Source organism: Uranotaenia lowii, chromosome 2 (assembly GCF_029784155.1).
Source record: "Uranotaenia lowii strain MFRU-FL chromosome 2, ASM2978415v1, whole genome shotgun sequence".
NCBI lineage: Eukaryota > Metazoa > Arthropoda > Insecta > Diptera > Culicidae > Uranotaenia > Uranotaenia lowii.
In genome coordinates, this window is record NC_073692.1 from 410748872 (window position 1) to 410770309 (window position 21438).

The 21438-nt window shown below is 34.4% G+C and overlaps 1 protein-coding gene across 1 annotated transcript in view; it reads left to right on the forward strand.

Moving 5' to 3' along the window:
- LOC129748687 (solute carrier family 26 member 10-like) overlaps window positions 1-21438 on the forward strand; it is a 52376-nt gene that overhangs the window by 22770 nt on the left and 8168 nt on the right. The window contains exons 3-5 of the mRNA XM_055743368.1: window positions 11106-11270; window positions 11612-11716; window positions 12075-12216. Coding sequence (XP_055599343.1) covers window positions 11106-11270; window positions 11612-11716; window positions 12075-12216 — 412 coding nt within the window. The remainder of the gene's footprint in view (window positions 1-11105; window positions 11271-11611; window positions 11717-12074; window positions 12217-21438) is intronic.

The following is a 21438-nucleotide window of genomic DNA, read 5'->3' on the forward strand; positions in this document are numbered from 1 at the left end:
ACTAAACATAAACCCTTCCAAAACTACTGTGAAAGCCTTCACTAGGAGACGAAAAATTACACTAAAACCTCTAACATTAGATGGGGAAGTGTTAAACCTCGAATCACAAGTGAAATATTTAGGCATAGTACTAGACTCAAAGCTATCATGGAACCCACAGATAGAGCATGTAATCGTTAAGGCTACAACAGCTCTATGGGTCTGCCTCAAAGGAGTAGGGAAAAAATGGGGACTACAGCCGAAAATTATCTACTGGATATTTGCAGCTATTATAAGACTCAAAATCTCTTATGCCTCCTTAGTATGGTGGACCAAAACTATGCAAATTACGGCCCAGAAAAAACTAGCGAAGCTCCAAAGACTAGCAACGCTTGCTATAACTGGCGCAAAGCGAAGCACACCGAATGAGGCTCTAAATGCACTACTAAATATTCTGCCTCTACATCAATTCATTGAGTTAGAGGCGGAACGAAGTGCCTTGAGACTCTCCAAACACAAAACTCTCTATGAAGGAGATCTTACAGGACACCTCAAAATCCTAAAGAAATTTAAATTAAACTCACTTATTGTGAAAAATGATGACTGGATGGAGCCCATTTTCAACCTAGACATACCATACAATGTAACTATCAATGATAGGGACGTGTGGGAGTCAGGTAGACCTGCGGTTCCTCCCAGATTGATCCTATTCTTCACTGATGGGTCAAAAATGGATAAAAGAACTGGGGCAGGGGTTTTCGGACCTAGACTCAGGATCTCAATTCCTATGGGAAACTGGCCAACAGTATTCCAAGCTGAAATTCAAGCAATTCTAGAATGCACTTTAGCCTGTTTGAAAAGGGGATACAGGTACACAAGTATCTGCATGTTCTCTGACAGTCAGGCTGCTCTCCGAGCACTAAGTACGTTCACATGTTACTCCAAACTAGTTTGGGAGTGTATAGTTGCACTAAGAAACCTGGCCATAAGGAACAGAGTATCTTTATTCTGGGTACCAGGCCACTGCGGTATCCTAGGGAACGAAGAAGCAGACCAACTAGCTAGGGAAGGATCTCAGGGACTGTTAATTGGACCTGAACCTTTCTGCGGAGTATCGAGAAGTGCCTTGACTATGGAGCTCAAGAACTGGGAAAGCACCACTATTGTTTCCAACTGGAAAACAGCGGAGGGAGCAACTCAGGCAAAAAGATTCATTGAACCAAGCGCACGACTCTCAAAAAACATGTTGAACTTAAGTAAGCACGAATTAAGTACTTACACAGGTATCTTGACCGGACATTGTCCAACAAAACAGCATCTCAAAAGGATAAACATAATTCTGAACGATGACTGTCGGTTCTGCGGGTTCGAAAAAGAAACTGCAGAGCATCTTCTATGCAACTGCTGCGCCCTCCGAAATAGGAGAGAGCGTGTACTTGGGGCAAAGTTAATAAGCGCACAAGACATATGGTTGCATATCAGCCCTAAGAAGGTTATATCATACATCTTTGATATCATACCCGATTGGGATAAAATGCTTAGTCAGCAATCAACTGTCACTCCAATCAATAGTGCAGGTGAACCTGACAGCATATAGTAACGCGGGGTAAACACCACAATAGATCAACTACTGGTCGCAGTGGGCTCTCCCCTACAGGAAAAAAAGGGGAGGGGGGGAGATATGCTCATCGTTACGTAACGATTTTTTTTCTTAAAAAACTTCCGTTTAATCGCAGCTTTTTTAATATCATGCTATTTTTGCTGAATGATAAGCAAACCAAAATCAGCTTAAAATTTGTAAGCTCTAACAAAATTGAAACTGGTTTATAACCATTCCTATTTAAAGATTCTAAGATAGACTAAACGTGTATTGGATATCCGTGAAATAACCGTTGGAAAACAGAATATTAGATACATTTACCCCCAAGAACTCAATCCAATCTTTAGACGGAAATTTTACTATTTTTTCTCAATTGATTTTGATTATTCCGATCAGCCATTTTGATTATTCCGACAAATATTACTAAGTAAAGTATATTTTTCATAACAAGTTATGCTGCTTGAACAAAATAAAGTAAACAAGGTAGATCACCAGTTAACAAGCACAGAGCAACTCGTAATAAGATATTTAATTTATTTTATCAGAGAGTTATCATCAATGAGTACTAAGAAGCGATTTGGATGGATAATAATTCTGTTTTAAAGATCGTTAAAAAAATATGTTATATTTTTTTTACCTTCGAAAATCAGTGTTTAAAATCATGAGATGATGGCGGAGGGGGTGTAATTGTCAGCATTACGTAATTTTCATAGGGGGGTATGTCAAAGCGTTACGATTTGTGACATACGAGGGGAAGGGGGTCAAAAAAATGCATTTTTGCGTTACGTAATTTATGGATGCCGCCTAATGTCTAATCTGATGATATGTATTGTTTAAATTTTTCGACTTACGATAGATTACTTCTACACCATTATCTCACAAAAATTTGAAGTTTCTTGATTTTTCTTTTTTGAATACTTTTAAATTCAACTATCCTTACTTTAGAAAATACGTCCTAAAATATGAAAATTAAATTTGTATAATGAAACTTTAAGTTACAAAATTTGGAATTCGCTTTCGACGATGATTAAAATCTTTTTATATGTATGTTCAAGACTCTGTTAGATAAGCGTTGTTTGATTCGAGTCTAAAATAAGTTTAGAAGGAAAGCCTTCAATTTTTTAACGAAATAAAATAACCTTAAGCAGAATACTGATTTAATAAAATATTACATCGAATATGTGTACAAAAACTATATACACATGAACCAAGGCCGTGCGAACGGGGGTATCCGGAAATTTTTTGATCCCAAAGGTGTTCAAAAATAAGTTCAAACAAACATGTCAGAAAATTGTTTCGCCTCCGGCGGAAGTTTTTCCTAAATCACTCTAGGCAAAAGACATTTCGTTTTACTACATTTTTTATTGTAAGTTTTGAGTCGCTATTCAATAAACCGTATGTATTAAAACTCAAACCTTGACACAAAAAAATCCTACCTTCAGATTGGATTTTATTAAGAATTTGAAACCAACCAATTGAATTTCAAATTTCATGCATCGAATAATAATTTTACACATCATCAAGTTATAAGCCATGTGACATGTGTTCAATACTACAAAATCTAAATTAAAGCATCCATTACTTTAATACTTATTTCTTTGATTATTAAAAAATCGTTTATGCCATTGCAAGTTTAATGTCAATTTGAAATATTTTTTATAACAAATTTCAGACTCATTTGAATATCTTTTTCCTTTACTCTTAATGCTCAACTTCATATTCAAAAGGGTTATGATAAATTACACAAGATCACAAAATTCACATTTTTCGAAGGTGCAAAGAATTTAAGAACTTATTATGATTAATCTGGGTGCATTCATTCCAAATATTCAACTAGTTTTTTTTTTCTATCAGCTTTTATTTTTGAATTTACTTTTGAAACTAGAAACTAAAATCACTTAAGAAATTTAAGCATTTTCTGGCAAAACCTTATATTATTATAATCATAATTATTATTTATAATCAAGGTTTTAAACTAATTATCAACTTTTCTCAAGACCGCAAGTATTTTCATATTGAACTATTTCTTTCCTTTACCCCATTTTGGAAAATACGGGAGTTTTAACGCTTTTTCGAAAGGTGTTCAAGTATTTTAAAGAAAACATCAAATCGTTAAGATTTAACAAATTTGTAGAATGTAATGACATCTTTTTTTCAAACTTTCTTCACTAATATCAGTGATACGAGTAATGATTGTTGTCGAATTTTTCAAAATTATTGAATTTAAAATTTCAAGCTCAGTTTTCATTATAATCATCAAAATATCATTCCCTGATTTAAAAAGTATAATAAACAAATTCAGGATCAGGATTTTATTTCATATACATTTGTTAGTTCATGAGTAATCAATGATTGAATTCACTCAAAATTCAACCCAACTTCATTTTAAAACTCATAAACATCATATCACCAAGACTAGAGGTGACAGACCAAACCTGATAAAAGATTAGAGTTCAGAACGTTTAAATGAACCAAATTTTTTTTAACTCATAGGCTCCAAAAGGCTGTTTCCTTGAGAAATCAATAGAATAAGTTTTTTAAATGACAAGATGTATTTATTGAAAAATTTCTTTCTGGATTGTTAAAAACCTTATCTTTTTCATTTTTATATTTTGTTTTGCTTTCCAAATAAATCATCCGAATTTTATAGAATCAGCTTTTTAGTTAATCGATTTTTTTTAAGTCAGACTTTTTAAATTTTTGTAATATTTTTAATATTTTTTTTTGTTTTTAAATCCTGAGTTTCGAAAAAAATCTTCTTGGAAGTTTAACAATCTTAATTTTTGATAAAAGAACATATTTTTTCTTATTTTGTCCTATGACTCAATATTGAAAAAGACGAAGACAAAATATTTAGTGCTTAAAAATTATAAATTACAAAACTTGCGCTCTAATATTAGAAACATTTAACGATTTTTTATTATTTTAAATTAACTTTCTTGAATCGATCATATTTTTTAAATAATTTATGCATAGTTCGAAAAATAATTCGGAATAGCAGCTGTAAAGCTGAATTTTAATGTGCAATTTTAAGAAAATTAGTATATGCTTCGTCCTTTCAAAATTTACAACAAAACAATTCCTTATTTTTATTTTTAACAGTCGTTTATTGTCAGTTTAAGCTTGAATGATGAAATGAAGTCTCGAATTTATTTCACAATTGGGTTTCGATTTCTTTTTAAATCTTTTAAATCACTTTATTTCTGCTGTTTCTGAACTATTGTTTACAAATTTGTAAACTAGACTATTTAAAATTTATTTTCTAGCAAATTTCTGGTTAAGAATAAGGATCATCATTTTGAATAATTTGTCAATAATTTATCATAAATCACAATTATTGAAAATATTGATTTATTGATTGATTTGAATCGTATCAGTTAAATTTATTATTTTTTCGAGTCATACATGAGTAAGAAAACAGTTTTATTTATGAATGGAGCGACTGGTTAAGTTTTTTTTAAAGATTTTTTACGGCTATCAGTCTCGGATTTTTTTTAAGTAAAAACGACTGTTTCTACTACAGTCGTTTTTACTTAAAAAATCTGAGACTGATAGTTGTTAAAAATCCTTAAAAAAATATGGTTTTAGAAATCAATTTGCTTATTTGTTGTGCATTTTTGGTATTGGTTTTATTCCTAGCTGACTTTTAATTTCGAACCCCCCCCCCAATGGACGGGTCCTTCGCACGGGCCTGACATGAACAACCTTCTGTTTTCCATACATTGGAATAATTTTTATGTTGAAATCTCCTTCAGTTTTCGAGAAAACGATTTTATTATAACTGTGGTCTAAATTGCCGAACATCAACCGTGCGGGCTAAATTCACCAATTTACGTTTTAGGCAAAATTTCTGGTTTTTTTTTTGGAAAAAAGTATTATTTCATTGAAAGTGCTAGAAACTGATAACTTATATACGACAAAGCTGAAGTTTTATAAAAATCTATGTCTTTTAGAATTTTATGGATCGAAACTAAAGGTAGGGTTACCATATTGTGGAGGTAGTTCATAGATAAGAAAAAAATTATGAAATCTGTTTTGAGGTCTTCAGTCCTCTCTTAAGATGTTAATTAGAGCTTAGATTTGAAGTTTTAATGATGAAAATCATATATTCATTCTGTTTAACTTTTATACCTGTGCTCTGTATTTTGATTTGAGGCGTTTCACCAATATGAGGGGAATCTCTCATTTCACTTTCTAATCATTATAAAACCTTCATGAAAGATAAAACTTATTTTATTTTTTAAGTTCATTTGAATAAGAAACAAAAACCACCCATGTTTTCGTTTTGAGCTTCTTTACGTATAGTTTTTATAAGTCAAAATATTACATCAAAAGGTATCAAAACATTGTAAATTTTTTTTTGAATAGGTAAATTCATAAAATTCTTTCTTGCCTTATGTTCATAGCGTATCACTCTCAAAATGTATTGATTAGAAATGTGGTCTTGTTAGCCATTTCGTCAAACGGCCGTGTAGGTGCATTTAACCCCCTAGGACATAGGTCGGCAACCTGCGGCTCGCGAGCCGCATGTGGCTCTTTGGATGTATGATTGCGGCTCTTTAGCTCAAAGTGTGAAAATTTTGAAAATACTCGAAATTTTCGAGAGTAATCGGAATTTTCAAGAGTAAATACCAAAAAATCTACTATAGAACAAATTAACTGCATCTTGTCAGTTTGCAACCAGGTTGAGATTTAAAAATCAGTTAACGTTCATCATAAAAGTCTGATCCAGAAGGATGGTAAAGTGTCATTAATAAAACCTTAAAAATAATATCAGAAGATATAGCATTTGGAAGCCTGGAGAAATTTTTCTTCGGTGGTACGGGCAGTTATCCGTTGAATTTGTTTTCCTTGTTGTTCTGATTTGATCGGATGAAAACCGAGCTTTTTTTTTATCGTCAAATACAGTCCTCACTATTGAGATTATGAAATTTAGTTTGTTTTTCTTGAATTGAATATTTTAAAAATAAATTTGCTTTACCATCGTTCTGATCAAAAATGAACGTTAAATGATGATTTTATAATGCTTTGAATACTGAATTATTATGTGCATTATAATTTTTTTTTCTAAACTTTTTTTTCTAAATTTTTTAAAATTTGAATCCATCTCTCAAATCCATGAAAGCATTTCGTTCGAATTTTGAACATGAGTTCAAGTGAACAAAATTTTCAAGTTTGTTTAAAAATAAAACCGGGAGCTGAGTGCTGGATCAAATTTTAGAATTTCATAAATAATATGAATATTATTAAGTAATTATTCGAAGGAACAACTTTATTTGGTGAAAAAGCCATAAACTTTAATATATTTTTTTAACATTTAACATCCTTTTTTGATTCTAAACTTTATTCCTTTATCATGTTTCTGCAATTATTTTCGAAACGTCATGGTTTTTTTAAAAGTTGATTTTGATTTCTAAGTCTTTATCAGAATTGTGGTTTTGGTTTGTTCTATGAAGTGATGTTAAAAATAACTTCAAAAAACTAAAATTTGAGTTTAAAAATTCGGTTTGTTGAAAAATGAAATACAGAGAAGGTAAACCAATGTTAGATGTCTATTATTATGTAAGATTTAATAGTGTACCGGAAGATCCGAGATAACAATCAAAATTTTCCTTTGAACCCCAGCATATTTCTAAAATCATCGAATGAATCTATTCGTGACGATTCCAAAAATCCAAGATACACTGAAATACAGCAAATCAGTCAAGAATTAAATGTTTTTTAAAAATATTTTTCTTGACTATTTGAAATGTTTAAAATTGTTTTGTTTTGAAATATTGAAAAATAAAAATAAATTATTCACACAACGAATATTATAAATTTTCGGCCGGGTAACCGCCAACAAACTACTAGAATGATTACCATTTCAAATTCGCAAGCGAAAACTGAGAAATCATTCAACTAATTGAAATATTTGTATGAAAAAAAAAACAAATAGATTAAATCTCAAATCACATTTTTTTACATTTAAAATATGAATTTGTGATTAAAATTCATAGAAACTTTGACAAAAGGATCAATCTGCTGAATCCATGATATATTTGAGACTCAGATTATTTTTAAGATTTCATTAGTATGGAGAGAAAACAACTTAAAAAGGTTACGATTTTGAACAGAATTGAAAACTTAAACTTAAATTTTCGTTATCATAGAATATAATTTTTGAACCCTTTTTTATTTTACCAGACATCAAAGTGAGAACTAGAGAGCTAAATCGGAATGCTTGTAATAAAAAAAATTATAAGAAATTTTATAACCGTATTATTATCAGACCACATCTCGCGATCGACCGTTAAATTTTGTCAAATTTTGACTAATTTTTTTCTATCCGTAAAATGAGCATTTATGAATTGAAATTTGAAATTTTTACATATTCTAAGGCCCGAAAAATATTTATCTATTTAAAATAAAAGTTTTAGGCGCATAACAACTAAATGAACCTCAATGACTTTTAACGGATGCTCAACACGAAAATTTTGTTGGCTTATTTGTAGAATTAGAAGAAAAAAATAATAGTGACAAACACTCGTTTTATTTTTTTTTTTGTATATTAATTTACCTCTTGTGGTATGCATTTTTTTGTTATATAAAATTTACAATGCTTCTTTTTAATATTTCAACAGAACACATCGAAAGTCTTTTTTTTATTTTTGAATAGGTGTTTTTTAACGTTACTAAGCTGTACTAGTTTTGAAAATGTATGATTCAGAAGAAAGATAATCGTTCCCGTTTGCCAATAAAACAACGAAAATCTGTGGCGATGTGAAAAAGGATAACAAAACTGAGTTCACAACAGGATGTGTAATAATGTATTTTAGCGATCACCATTATTTGAATTGAGGATAAAATGAAGTGCGGCTCTTGGAAACTTGGAAATTTCCTTAACTTGCCATTTTTGGCTCTTTTGTCTCAAAAGGTTGCCGACCGCTGCCCTAGGACAGTGGTCGGCAACCTTTTTAGTCAGAAGAGCCAAAAACTTTAAATTTTCAAAATTCCAGAGTCTTAAAGAGCCACATTCAATATTTAATGGTTTTTTTTATAAGAAAAAAAAATCTGAATGATCAGTAAACATAAGTTTTACAAAAAAATCAATAATTAATATCATTAGATTTTTATTTCACTCTTGGATATTTTTTTAAAATCTGTTTCTGATCACCATTTAGTACAGGGATTGTATTCTTGATCGCCATTTTTTCTAACATGGTTTGATTAAATATCAATTTGGATGAGAGAATATTTATCATTTCTTCGGCATAGAAAAGCTTTTAAAGTAACAAAGTAAACAGAAATAAATTTTCTTAAAATTATCAAGCTTTTCAATGACATTTCCCCAGATTTAGCTAATCCTTTCCTAAATCCAAAAGTATAAGGGTCAAGTGAAATTAATGTAGCCGAAAATTTTAATCTTCAAAAGTTATCCTTCTGATAATATATATCTTTACAAACGTCATTCAAAATTTTGAATTTTCAAAATTCATGACATCAAGCAAACATGTCTTCAGAATTTTTATGCATCTGGCAAATTTAAAAAACATCATTTTATGTCACGTGTTCGATTGAATGAAGAATGAAATTCAATACATTGTACTTAGATTATTCATTAACACTTACATTAATACTTATGAAATTTTTGAACTTAAAACCAAGTAATATTCAGACAAATTCAGCCAAAAACTGTGTATTTTCCATAAAAAGGCAAGAAAAAGCCTTAATATAAACACACGAAAAATAGTTTTTACCAAGGCACATCAGCGGCGTTAAAATCTTATCTCCAAATTCGAAAAAAATTGTATGCGAATTTGTTTAACTAAAACAAGTAAAAAATTTCGAGTTTGTTAAAAATCTGGGAGAAAACCGGGCCTATTTACCAAGGGCAACCGAACCGGAGTGGACATTTCCCATTTTTTTTCTTTGAAAATCCTGGCAAGTCAGGATGAAACCGAGCAATCTGAAATGCTAATATATATTTAGATAAATCAAAATTATCGTTTTCTATTCAAATAAATAGAACTAGATTGAGGGATTTTTTGAAAATATATTTATATGTTGTTACGCTTCTGAGTTTTAAATATTTGTCGAGAATCGTTTGTAATTCAAATACGGTTTTGGAAATTTCAAATGAACATTGCGGCATGCGAATGCTAAAAATATGAAATTTGATGAGGATTACGTTTTTTAATAATAAAACAGAGGCCATCTAAGAACTACTTTTTGTGAATGATAAACTTTGATTTTCCTGTTAGGTACAGCTCAAAAACTGGGAATATCTTAGTCCGATATTAAGCTATGAATAAGTAAACATAAATAAGCGATCCGAAAAGGTTCAGTTTTTTTACTTTTTCCGCCTCAAGCCCCATAGTCTATTGGAGGGAATTTTTCGAATGCTGTTTGTCAATAGTGGGTGGCAGGCTCCAGCATGTCTACATGTCCAGCTCCATTGGTCGACGGTTGACTGGTCAACCTTAAAAATATTGGATCTACTCAAATTCCCCTTAAAAGCCTAATTCGGTTCCATTTGCTCGATTATTTCTCGAGCTGTGTAATAAAAAATGGAAGCCCCTCTCCCCACTCCCTATACCCCCACTGGAAGATGGGTGGGACACCAAATAAGCATAGAACCATTAATCGTATCACAAAACCCTCCCTTACCAAATTTGGTACAATCTGCTCTTTGGTTCTCTAACCGTTGAACCCTTTGCAAATTTTCGAAAATGTTTCACAGAGCGATAAATACGCCACGAAAAACTTACGCTGGAGCACGTGACAACCCTAATTTGTGAAGGTCGCTATGCAACGAAAATCGATAGTTATTTGCAAGATCCAAGCTACCTTCGATTTCCTCCTGCAAATCCACACCCAATTCCAAATCAGTCTATGCCTATAGGTATAAGATTGCTGTGGTGTGTTAAATTTCTCTACAAAGTGTTTGAGCGTACTTTATTGAGTTGAATAATATATTTGAAGAGATGGTGTTAAAATGTTACAGTTTTTAAAAAAAAATTTCCTGAAGCTAGAAGCTCAAGAAAATTTTAAATTTTAAGGTTTGTGATAAAATTAAGCATCAGGTAAGGATAAAAAAAGGTAGAAGGTACTAATTTAGGGTTGTCATCCGTTCTGCAAAAGCGGGACTTGTTCCGCTTTTTCCTCAAAATGTCCTAGAAAAAATCAAACTTTAGTCTTAATTTCAATTCATTGGTTCAACACAGAAAATCGTCTTTCCAAGACGTCTTTTTCTCAGAATAAGCAGCATTTTTCATAGTTTATATAAGACAATACTGTAATACTCTGAGCATTACAAGATTCAGTTAAGCGTTCTTGGAGCACGCTCAACTAATGTATATAGAAAATATTGTTTGAGTTGCCTCCAAACAATTTAACATTATAGAAATATAGAGATTAATTTTTCATCGGAATCTTAATTAAATTGCATTATATTATACACCAATGTTTTTCGACTGAATTGTTCAAAATATATAACAGAATAAAAAAATATGCCAAACCAATTATATTAATTTTCTCTCACCAGGTGTTGATGTACTTCGGCCGGCTCGGAGTCATCTCGTTCCTGCTATCAGACACCCTCGTATCCGGTTTCACCACCGGTGCAGCCATCCACGTGCTCACATCGCAAATCAAGGATCTCTTAGGGCTTTCGCTGCCACCCATTACAGGGCATTTCAAAATTGTCAAGGTAAGAATTGGGAACCCCAAAAGTTACACGAAATCACAGCAGGCCACCGGTTTTGAGTTTTTCTATGGAAACGCAGCCTTATTGGGTCATTCCTCTCGAGATAGCCATTAGTGTTGCTAAGCACCAATTGTTTGCACGGTCCAGTAAAGTCAAATATGTTGTTTTTGTTGCCTCATTCAAACGGTAGCCTGGTGTGATTTTTTGGATTAGTTTGACGATCGTAAATTCATCTGACGATGACAACGACGACATCAAGCCACACAGCATGTGCACATGCACGGATTAACCGTTTACGAGCACATGTTTTAGGAAATTTAATCTCATTTCGTTTTTTTTTCCAGACCTACATCGCCATCTTCTCAGATATAGCGAACGTAAACCAGGCGGCAGTGTTGATATCTGCTGTCACAATCGTGTTGCTGGTGATTAACAACGAGTACCTGAAGGTATGTACAGATGCTGCGAAATATAACCATCTTCAAATAATTGTCCACATTATTCCCTCGACATTTTGAAACCGTTGCTTCTGAAAACTTGTATGTTGTACGATGCCAGCAGCAAGTTAAACGTGTCGCTTTGTTTACAACAGGACCGGTAACAGGATTGACAAGAACCTGTGCTGTCATTACGAAACTAGAACGTTAACTATTACTATGTATGACCATTATTGGGCTGATCTTGTTAACCAACCATGGACCAGGTAGGAATAAGGGCATTAACGAAGTTTCCTTTTTTGTAATCTCTTCTTTACAAAAAAAAAACGGATCACGTTTCCCATATAATCAACGTGATGCAACTGTACAGCCGAAGGTTGCCAAACGGAGCACGATCCCGATTCCGATCGAACTGATAGCGGTCATCAGTGGGACCCTGCTGTCGCAGTACTGCGGCCTCAACGAGAGCTATGCGATCAAAACAATCGGACACATCCCGACCGGATTTCCGAGTGAGTATTCATCATTTATATAAGAAAAAGAATAATATTTTCTAATTCTGATTATAGAATCGTTTGTTGAATTTAATTTCCATTGTAAAGTTTAAAATCTGGACTTGTGACCCAAAATTTTGATTGTATCCCAAATTTCAATTCTAAATTCCTTATGAAAACTAACATTTTGGTTCCTTTTTTTTAAAATTCTGTAAAGTAAATCCTTGAACCCTCATTCCCTCATTCCCTCATTTTTACCCATACAGTCCCTGGAGTGCCAACTCGACAATGCTGACTGGAACCAATACATATATCTCTCTTGTTTCCCAACCAATTTTTACGAAATATATAGTTTTGAGAACCTCGTAATGTACCTCGTAAGTTGGGTTTTCAAAACAATAAATTTTGTAAAAATCGCTTGAGAAACAAGAGAGCTATAGCGGTTTTAAACGAGGAGTGTCAAATTGACACTGAGGGTCTGATTTGGGGGTTTTTATCCTAGGCTTTCAGGGTGCGTCCATAGGAAAAGTAATGATGCAAAATTAAAGATTTCAAGAATTTATTGTGGGTCCCGAAGAAATTGTTCTATTTGGATGCACCCGGATAAAGTAACAAGCCACTAAAATTCCAATAAAGGGTGATGCGGTCAAAACTTGGTCAATATCAACTTGACGTATTTCTTTCAATTATGCATTTAAAAAACCTGAACACCCCTCATTTTGAAGGTGTGTGTGTGTGTGTGTGTGTGTGTGTGTGTGTGTGTGTGTGTGTGTGTGTGTGTGTGTGTGTGTGTGTGTGTGTGTGTGTGTGTGTGTGTGTGTGTGTGTGTGTGTGTGTGTGTGTGTGTGTGTGTGTGTGTGTGTGTGTGTGTGTGTGTGTGTGTGTGTGTGTGTGAGAATGTTGTTCCTATTTTGATTTTGGAATTCACTCTTCAGTTGTCAAAATGCCGTCCAAGGAAGAACAGCAGTGTATCAAAATTTTGCTCGCGCATCCGAGCTACTCGCACGCAAAGCTGGCAAAAATGCTAAAAGTTGCCAAATCAACCGTTACAAATGTAATTAAAGTGTTTGGGGAACGTTTGTCGACAGCCAGGATGTGTGGATCGGTAGGAAATCGGAAACCGTAAGCCGCTGAGACGACAAAGAGAGTTGCCGGTAGTTTCAAGCGAAACCCTAACCTCTCTCTCTTCGAGATGCCGCAAATAAGCTGGGGGACCATTCCAATATTACGTAACGCTTATAGGGGGGGGGGGTGGAAGGGGGTATAGCAGTTCGTTACGCTTTGTGGATTTTGCTTAGAAATTTTGAGACGAATGGGTAACGTAGGGGAGAGGGGGGGGGGGGGTTGAAAATCCTCGAAAATTGCGTTACCAAGGTCTAATTTTGAAAACCAACCCTAACCTGTTTTGTAGATTGGCCCAATAAACTGACCTGTGGCAAATTTCAGCTCAATCGGACATGATTTAAAAATGATTCAAAGCGCTTAAAGTTTCGATATTTTTACCCTAAAAAATCAGCAAAGTGGGGACCACCGAAGGAAATCGGATAAATCGAAATTTTAATGCCAAATGACTTAAGAATGCATAAGACATCAAAACCTGGTACCCCAAATTGCTCAAAAATCGACTTTTTGGAACTTTGTCGTTTTTTGGAAAACCGACTAAGTCCCAGAAACTCCATTTTTGGCAAAAAAAAAATCCGAGATATCGTCAGATCTCGTATTTTTAAGTCATCTGGCCTCAAAATTAAAATTCCGTTTTTCCTTTGAACCCCCTTACTTGAATTTTTAGAGTGTTGAAGTCATTTTTTTACAACAATTTTTTTTCGAGGCACCTCTTAATCAAGTCCGATAGAGCTAAAATTTTGCATAGCTCTGTTTTTGGGGCAAATCTACAAATTCGACATGACCCATTTGGCTGCCACCCTCATGTAAACATTCCTAATTATCTATACCACGTTTTACATAGTGTTTAAGAATTTTGGGTATGAATTCACGAAAAGGAAAATCTTATTCCCGTATTCATCGATCTGGAGTTGAAGTTCTCAAACTATTCTTTCTTTGTGAAAATTACAATTGACGTAATGGCCATCTTAAGGTGGACTGAGCATTCCCACTGGGGCATATTGGGGACCCTGTTTTGGGATATTGATTGTTCCCTCTTTATGCGCGTTGTATTCCAAAACATGAAACACGGTCGTGCGTGTGCCCTTAGTTCGACTATGAGTTAACTAACGCCGCGTTTATCTCCTACGCCTTGATCTCATCCAGAGCTGCAACGGAACTTTAATTATTGTACTTTAAAATAATTATTTTTTTTTCTAGAAGGCTTTTCGAGCCAGATACCTCCGAGTCATCAGAAGTTAAAATTTAATTGATTCTTTTCTTATGTTGCTTTTTGACTCAACTCTAGCGTGGAGACTAAAAGTTGTTATTTTTTATCGCGTATGTGGTCGATGGATGGCAAAACTCCTCAGGTCAGTGCTATTTTTTTTCGTCTGCTCCTCCAAGCTGTACGGGGAAAGATAAATCGCACTGAAATCAAGAGTGAGATTGTTAACACATAAGAGTGAGCGATAGCATTCACATCCGCCGATGAAGAGAATTTCCTTCTCCGGACAAATCTATTGCACACAGTGGTGTCAACCTTCCAGAGTTTGTCTAGATCTTCCAGACTTTTCGTACTTTTGTCAGACATTTTTTCAGGTTTCCAGACTTCCAGATTTTTGACTTTTCTTCCAGACAATTCCAGACTTCTAGGTTAGGATATAACTTGTTTTAAGAAACTGTTAACACGTTGTAGAATGTAAGCACAGTCAATACGGTTGGTTAATGTGTAAAATATAAAACCTTGCTGCAGTTCGACGCGACGCTTTTCGAGTGAGGTTAGGCATATCAGAGCGCACCTTTCCTCATACGGTGGGAATTGGATCGGGTCATTCCAGGGAAGACGCCGTAGAGCGTATCTTAGGAAACATCGTTGAACTCGTTCAAGACGGTGGCATTGTGTGCTCTGAGTTGGAGCCCACACCTGGATGGCGTATTCCATGATATGGCTGTCAGAGAGCAGCAAATCCTTTAGCAGAAGAAAGCGCGACATGTCGTTCTTCAATTTGACAAAAAGTTCATCAAACAGCCGAGAAATGATCCCACGCCTTCTATCATGAGAGTTTAGGAGGCTAACCCCTTGACCCCTTATGAGCGTCGAGAAATGTGGTTCTCAAATCTAAACAGTTTGAAATATTTTGATAGTAAATGAACTCGTTGAAAATCAGTTCGCTTATCTTTCAAAAAACGTACTGGCCATCTTTTTTATATATTGAGTTCAGTAATTTTTGCTTTCTTTAATCATAATCTTTTCTACAGATTAATCATAGCTTCGTTCAATCGTAAGTAGCGATTGGTTTCGACTAGTTTCTGTCAAGTGGTCGTTGTTCAACGGGCTCATGTTTTGGTCGAAACAGGTCTGGTCGTTGTTCAACGGAGCAAGTTGAAATCGGTCGAAACTAGTCGAAACCGATCCAGCTCGAAAGCAGGATTCATTTCTACCACACTAACACACATGCAGCGTGTGTGTCAGACAGAGAGCACGTTTTTGTTTCGTTTTCGCCATTTCATTTTCGTCAAGTACTTTGGATGTTTGGATTCAGTCGGCGGTCGGTGGCGATTAAGTGCGGTTCTTGATGTTCGTTGCTGGTGGTGCTAGTGGTGGCCGCCAACTCCATGACGAAATGGTAGCTAAATCAACACCGGATGCTTACAGGTAAGGTCCGATTCAAAAGTGTACAGATTTTCCGAGTTATAATCGAATGAATTATTTTTTCTTTTCTTTCCAGGTTTTAACCGATGGTAAAAACGACGGGTTTTTTTTTGCAGTTTGGCAGTTCACTCGCTGGAAGGTTTGTTTCCAGGAATGGAACTTATCAACAAAAAGTGTTTCAAATGATGTTTAAAAAAATATAAAATAAAATCAAAATGAAGTTATTTGTGTATTTTAATGATATATCAAACATTCCCCCATTAAAAATAAAAAACAATAAATTTTGAAATTTCAGATCTGGAGCTATCTTTTCCTCCGGGCTTTGCTAGAAATATTAGTAAAAATTGCAGCGGCTAACTTTTTTCTTGTTTGCTCAAATTTTAGTTCAAAAATATTGCTTAATTGATTGCTAAAATTCTAGCTGGTCAAATTTGAGCAAAATTTTGCTAATTTTCGGACTCGAAAATTTTGTGTGTAAAGGGCTTGTTTTAAGAATTTGTTAACCTAAATTAAATTTTTCCGTGATCTGTTTCGGTCTGTCTAGAAATTCGTGTGTAAAACACACAAAACACGCATTAGTATTGGTGAACGTATGTTCAACGGACGACCTGGTGGAAATCGATCGAAGTCAATTGGAAAGAGACAGATTATCAACTGTCAAAATCCATTCCTACTTGTTTCGACCTATTTCAACCTGTTTCGACCAACTTCCATTGAACACACATCATCTAATATATAAAGATGAGTTGGACTATATATGTTTGTATGCACCTTATACAAATCCACACCGCTTAACCGATCAGCCTGAAATTTGGTACAGTTATGTGTTTGGACCATGGGAAGGTTTTAGTAATAGTTTCGAGCCCATCCCACCTGAGAAAAGGGACCCTCCCATAGAACTTTCGTTTTTTTCCCACAAACCAAAAGTCATGGCACCCATTTTTCAGAACCAATTTTTTCCCTTTGGCAGGGTTGTTTTCACCATCACCATGGGCCGGGCATTAGAAACGACTAACGAGCCTATAGTAAACAAAGAGACGAAATGCCACGATTGGAATTTTTGGATTTTCTGTCAGTGTCATTCCAATCGAGCAAAACCAAGCAGTCTTTAAGACAGACCTACAGCAGGGTTGCAAGCACATTATTTCGAAAGGGATCAGATTGCGCTTCTTTGTTTACTATAGTTTCTTTAGAAACGACCATAAAGAGTTCACGTGAACTGGAAAGCAAATCAAAGCTTGCTAAGCATCAAAGATTTGAAAAGTAAAATTTTGGCGGGTGTTTTTTCCTTCTACTGTTCAAAACACGTGGTACCGGTACGAGATATTTGGATGCAATAATGAGCCTATATTTTGTATTGAAAAATACAACTATCCTGTAAAGAATATATTAACTAAAATTGTAGTGATTTTCAATGTGCTGCCTACCGCCCCGCTGGGGGGCTTTGAGAGTTTACAAGGATATACAGTGAACTGAACAGTCAACAGTGAATTGGCTTCTTCAGCTGAATAACTATTTGAACTGAATGCTGAAAAACTAATGAACCGATTTTCATAAACTCCAGCTTTGAACCAACCATTTTCAAATTTTTAGGATTCCTTATAGAGAAAGAAAAAATCATTAGATTCAGAGCTACATACAGTTGCGTTCAAAAAAGAACAAAATTGCGTGAAGCTGCGCACCCACTTTCAACTTTGATAAGCTGCCATTTCTCTCTCGGTTGAAATTTTTTCATGAAAATTTCACACAATTTAGTTCAACTATCCAACTAACACTTTACAAAATTTGAAGTCTTTACAATGCTGGGAAACAAAGATACAGCTATTCCCGTGAAACAAGGGAAATTTGGAATTGCTTCACTAAATTTGCTGTGTCTTTGACAATTTCCATTGAAAAACCCTGTAATTTAGTACAAAGATTAAAAAATGTTTGATCTAATATCAGGCCAAATTTCGTCAAAATCGATTAACGTGGTCAAAAATGGTGCTGAGTAGACAAGGAGGTTCATTATCGCCCAGCAGACGATTTCATTCTTTTTTGGACGGATGTTTGTAAGGAAAACATCGTAATCCATGTATTCTTGATTTTTTCTTTCAATAAATCAAAATGTTTCATAAAGAATGTTGTAAATTGATACAAACTTCATTCGTGCTTTGTTTAGAAATAGAAATTGTTCCAACAGAGCTGGTATTGAAACACAAGAACGAATTGAACACTCGATGTAATTGTGTATCAAATTTGTTTATTGGTATAATTAGCAGGTCATTTCTAAAACTCTGTTATTCTTAGTTTGAACTCCGTTGAAACATTTTCTCTTCCTAAACAAAGCACGAATTAAGTTTTTTCAATTTACAATATTCTTTATAATAAATTTTGATTTTCTGAAAGAAAAAAACCAAGAATACATGGATAACGATATTTTCCATACAAACATCCGTCCAAAAAAGAATGAATTCGTATGTTGGGCGATAATGAAGCTGATTTTCTACCCGGCACCATATTTGATCACGTTCGTCGATTTTGACGAAACTTGGCCTGATATCAGATCAAACATTTTTATATCTTTGAACTTAAATTCAAGGTTTTTCAAAGGAAATTGTCAAAGACACAGCAAGTTTAGTGAAGCAATTCCAAATTTCCCTTTTTCACGGGAATAGCTGTATCTTTGTTTCCCAGCATTGTAAAGACTTCAAATTTTGTTGAGTGTTAGTTGGATAGTTGAACTAAATTGTGTGAAATTTTCATGATAAAATATCAACCGAGAGACAAATGGCAGCTCATCAAAGTTGGAAGTGGTTGCGCAGCTTCGCGCGATTTCATTCTTTTTTGAACGCAACTGTATATGTTGAAGGCTGCAATTTCAACGCTTTGATAGCCGCCGGGGAATCTAAATGGGGATTAGAAAATTGATTAGATGATACAATCTGAGGTTTTCATTTTTATACAATCCTTTTTCATTGGCCAATTTATTTATACTTTTTGATTTATTTTTGGTCAACGATGTGTTCAATTCTACCATCCAATTTTGACTCTCCAAGAACAACTGAACTCCAAGAAACTTTTAGTGCAACTTTCAACATTTAAGAAAAACAGTGTTAAATTAATAAAGCGAATAAAGCAAACATACAATTGAAAACATGCCAAATGAGTCTTAATCATGGTTCAACAAGGTTCGGAAGTGTTTTATAAATTTTTAATTAAATAAAACTTTAATATACCATTGTACAGGGAGATCATCAATCTTGAAAAGTGGGATAGCCTCCAAAAGAGATTAAAGTTTTTTGTGATAGAGAAGAAGGAAATTATTTTGAAATTCAATTCATAATCCTTAAAACTATAAGCTTCTTCTAAAAAAATTAAATCGATAAACACAGTGAATAATCTCAAAAAAAACTTTTAAAAGACTTTCAAAACTTACGTGACCAAAAATGGGCCCAATTTTTAAATGATGAATATAAGGCTTCCAATATTTCGAAAAATCAAACGACTCATTTTGATTAATATCTTTTGTGAACCCGCGCAAGGCCGGGTAAAATCAGCTAGTATATACATAATTAAGAAATAAGGAATCCTTTATTGTGTCATATGTTTTTAAAGATAATTTACCTTCTGTAAGAAAGCCTCCAATCCACTGTTAAGTGTATTAAACCGGGTTTTTTACGTTTGCTAGCATTCCGTTTAAGTGGCACCACTCATCTAGTCTAGCGAGGTCAGTTTGAAGGGCCAGACGGTCAACAGTGTTATGGATCTTTCGGAAAATCTTCAGATCATCGGCGTAGAGAAGTGTATTGGACTGAAGTGTTGAGCACAGGTCATTCACGAAGATTATAAACAGCAAGGGTCCGAGATGGCTTTTGAGGAACTCCAGACTGTGTGGCAAACATTCGTGAGCGCGTGTTTCGTATTCTCGACAATCCACTCGAGTAGTGCCCAAGCCTGGAATCCTAGTCGATTCAACTTTGCAACCAGTATTTTGTGCGGCACACAATCCAAAGCTTTGGCAAAGTCAATATAAACTGAATCCATCTGGCAGCCTTTCTCCATACTTTTATTCAGTGAACTTACGTACGTAGCTCATCAAATAAGTAACTGCTGACCTTTTCTTGACGAATCCATATTGATTTTCCGAGATCAAAGGTTTAACACGGAATACAGTCGCTCGTGAAGTTAAATAAAAGATGGCTTGCAAGAGGACAAGTCCCTGTTGTTTTGAATGAAGTAAAATAAAAATATGGCTTGCAAGAGGACAAGTCCCCATTGTTTTGAATAAAATAAGATAAAAGATGGCTTGCAAGAGGACAAGTCCCCATTATTTTTTGAAAGAAATTAAATAAAAGATGGCTTGCAAGAGGACAAGTCCCTATTGTTTATGAATGAAGATAAATAAAAGATGGCTTGCAAGAGGATAAGTCACCATTGTTTTGAAAAAAGTTAGATAAAAGATGGCTTGCAAGAGGACAAGTCCCATTGTTTTTGAATGAAATTAGATAAAAGATGGCTTACAAGAGGACAAGTTCCCATTATTTTTAAATAAAATCAGATAAAAGATGGCTTACAAGAGGACAAGTCCCCATTGTTTTTGAATGAAATTAAATAAAAAAAAGGCTTGCAAGAGAACAAGTCCCCAATGGTTTGAATAAAATAAGATAAAAGATGGCTTGCAAGAGGACAAGTCCCCATTGATTTTGAACGAATTTAAATTAAAGAAGGCTTGCAAGAAGACAAGTCCCCATTGTTTTAAATAAAATTCAATAAAAGATGGCTTGCAAGAGAACAAGTCCTCATTGTTTTGAATGAGGTTAAATAAAAGATGGCTTGCAGAAGCCAGAATCAGAATTTCGAAGATCTTAGATATTGCATTTAAAGTCGATATTGGCCGGTAGGTTTCCACGCTGTGAGCATTTCCAGACTTGTGTATCGGAGAAATAGCCGCAACTTTCCATGCATTGGGAAACGATATTTCTGTTATCGATCGGTTAAGGATAAGTTCTGAAAAAGCATTGTGTTTCACTTCCATCTGTACCGTTGAGCCGTCAACACGTACGCCGGAGCATCGTATCGTTGCTGTGTACCTGCAGGAACATTTTACATTATTTATTTTTTCCTTACCTGTATTTCAATCAGCACTTTTCAGTGCTAAAATTATTTTCATTTTCTTTTATTCATATTTTCTCTTTTCTTTCCAGCATGGGGAAGTCTTCGGCCGGCTCAAGGGCCGGAAGAAAACGGATTGCTGAACCTAATCCAGGGCCATCTGCCAAAAAAGTTGAAATTTCCAATTCATTCGATGTCCTTCATAACATTGGTGATGAGGAAATATTCATATTTAATTCTGATAAGAGTACTAAGAAACCTTCTTCTTCTTCTTATACTCTTAAAAACGAAAAGATTCCACCAATAACGGTCACGATTCCTGACTTCAATGCCTTTCGAAAAGAAATCGTCACTTCCGTCAAGGATGTGAAGATTTCTTTTCAGATCGG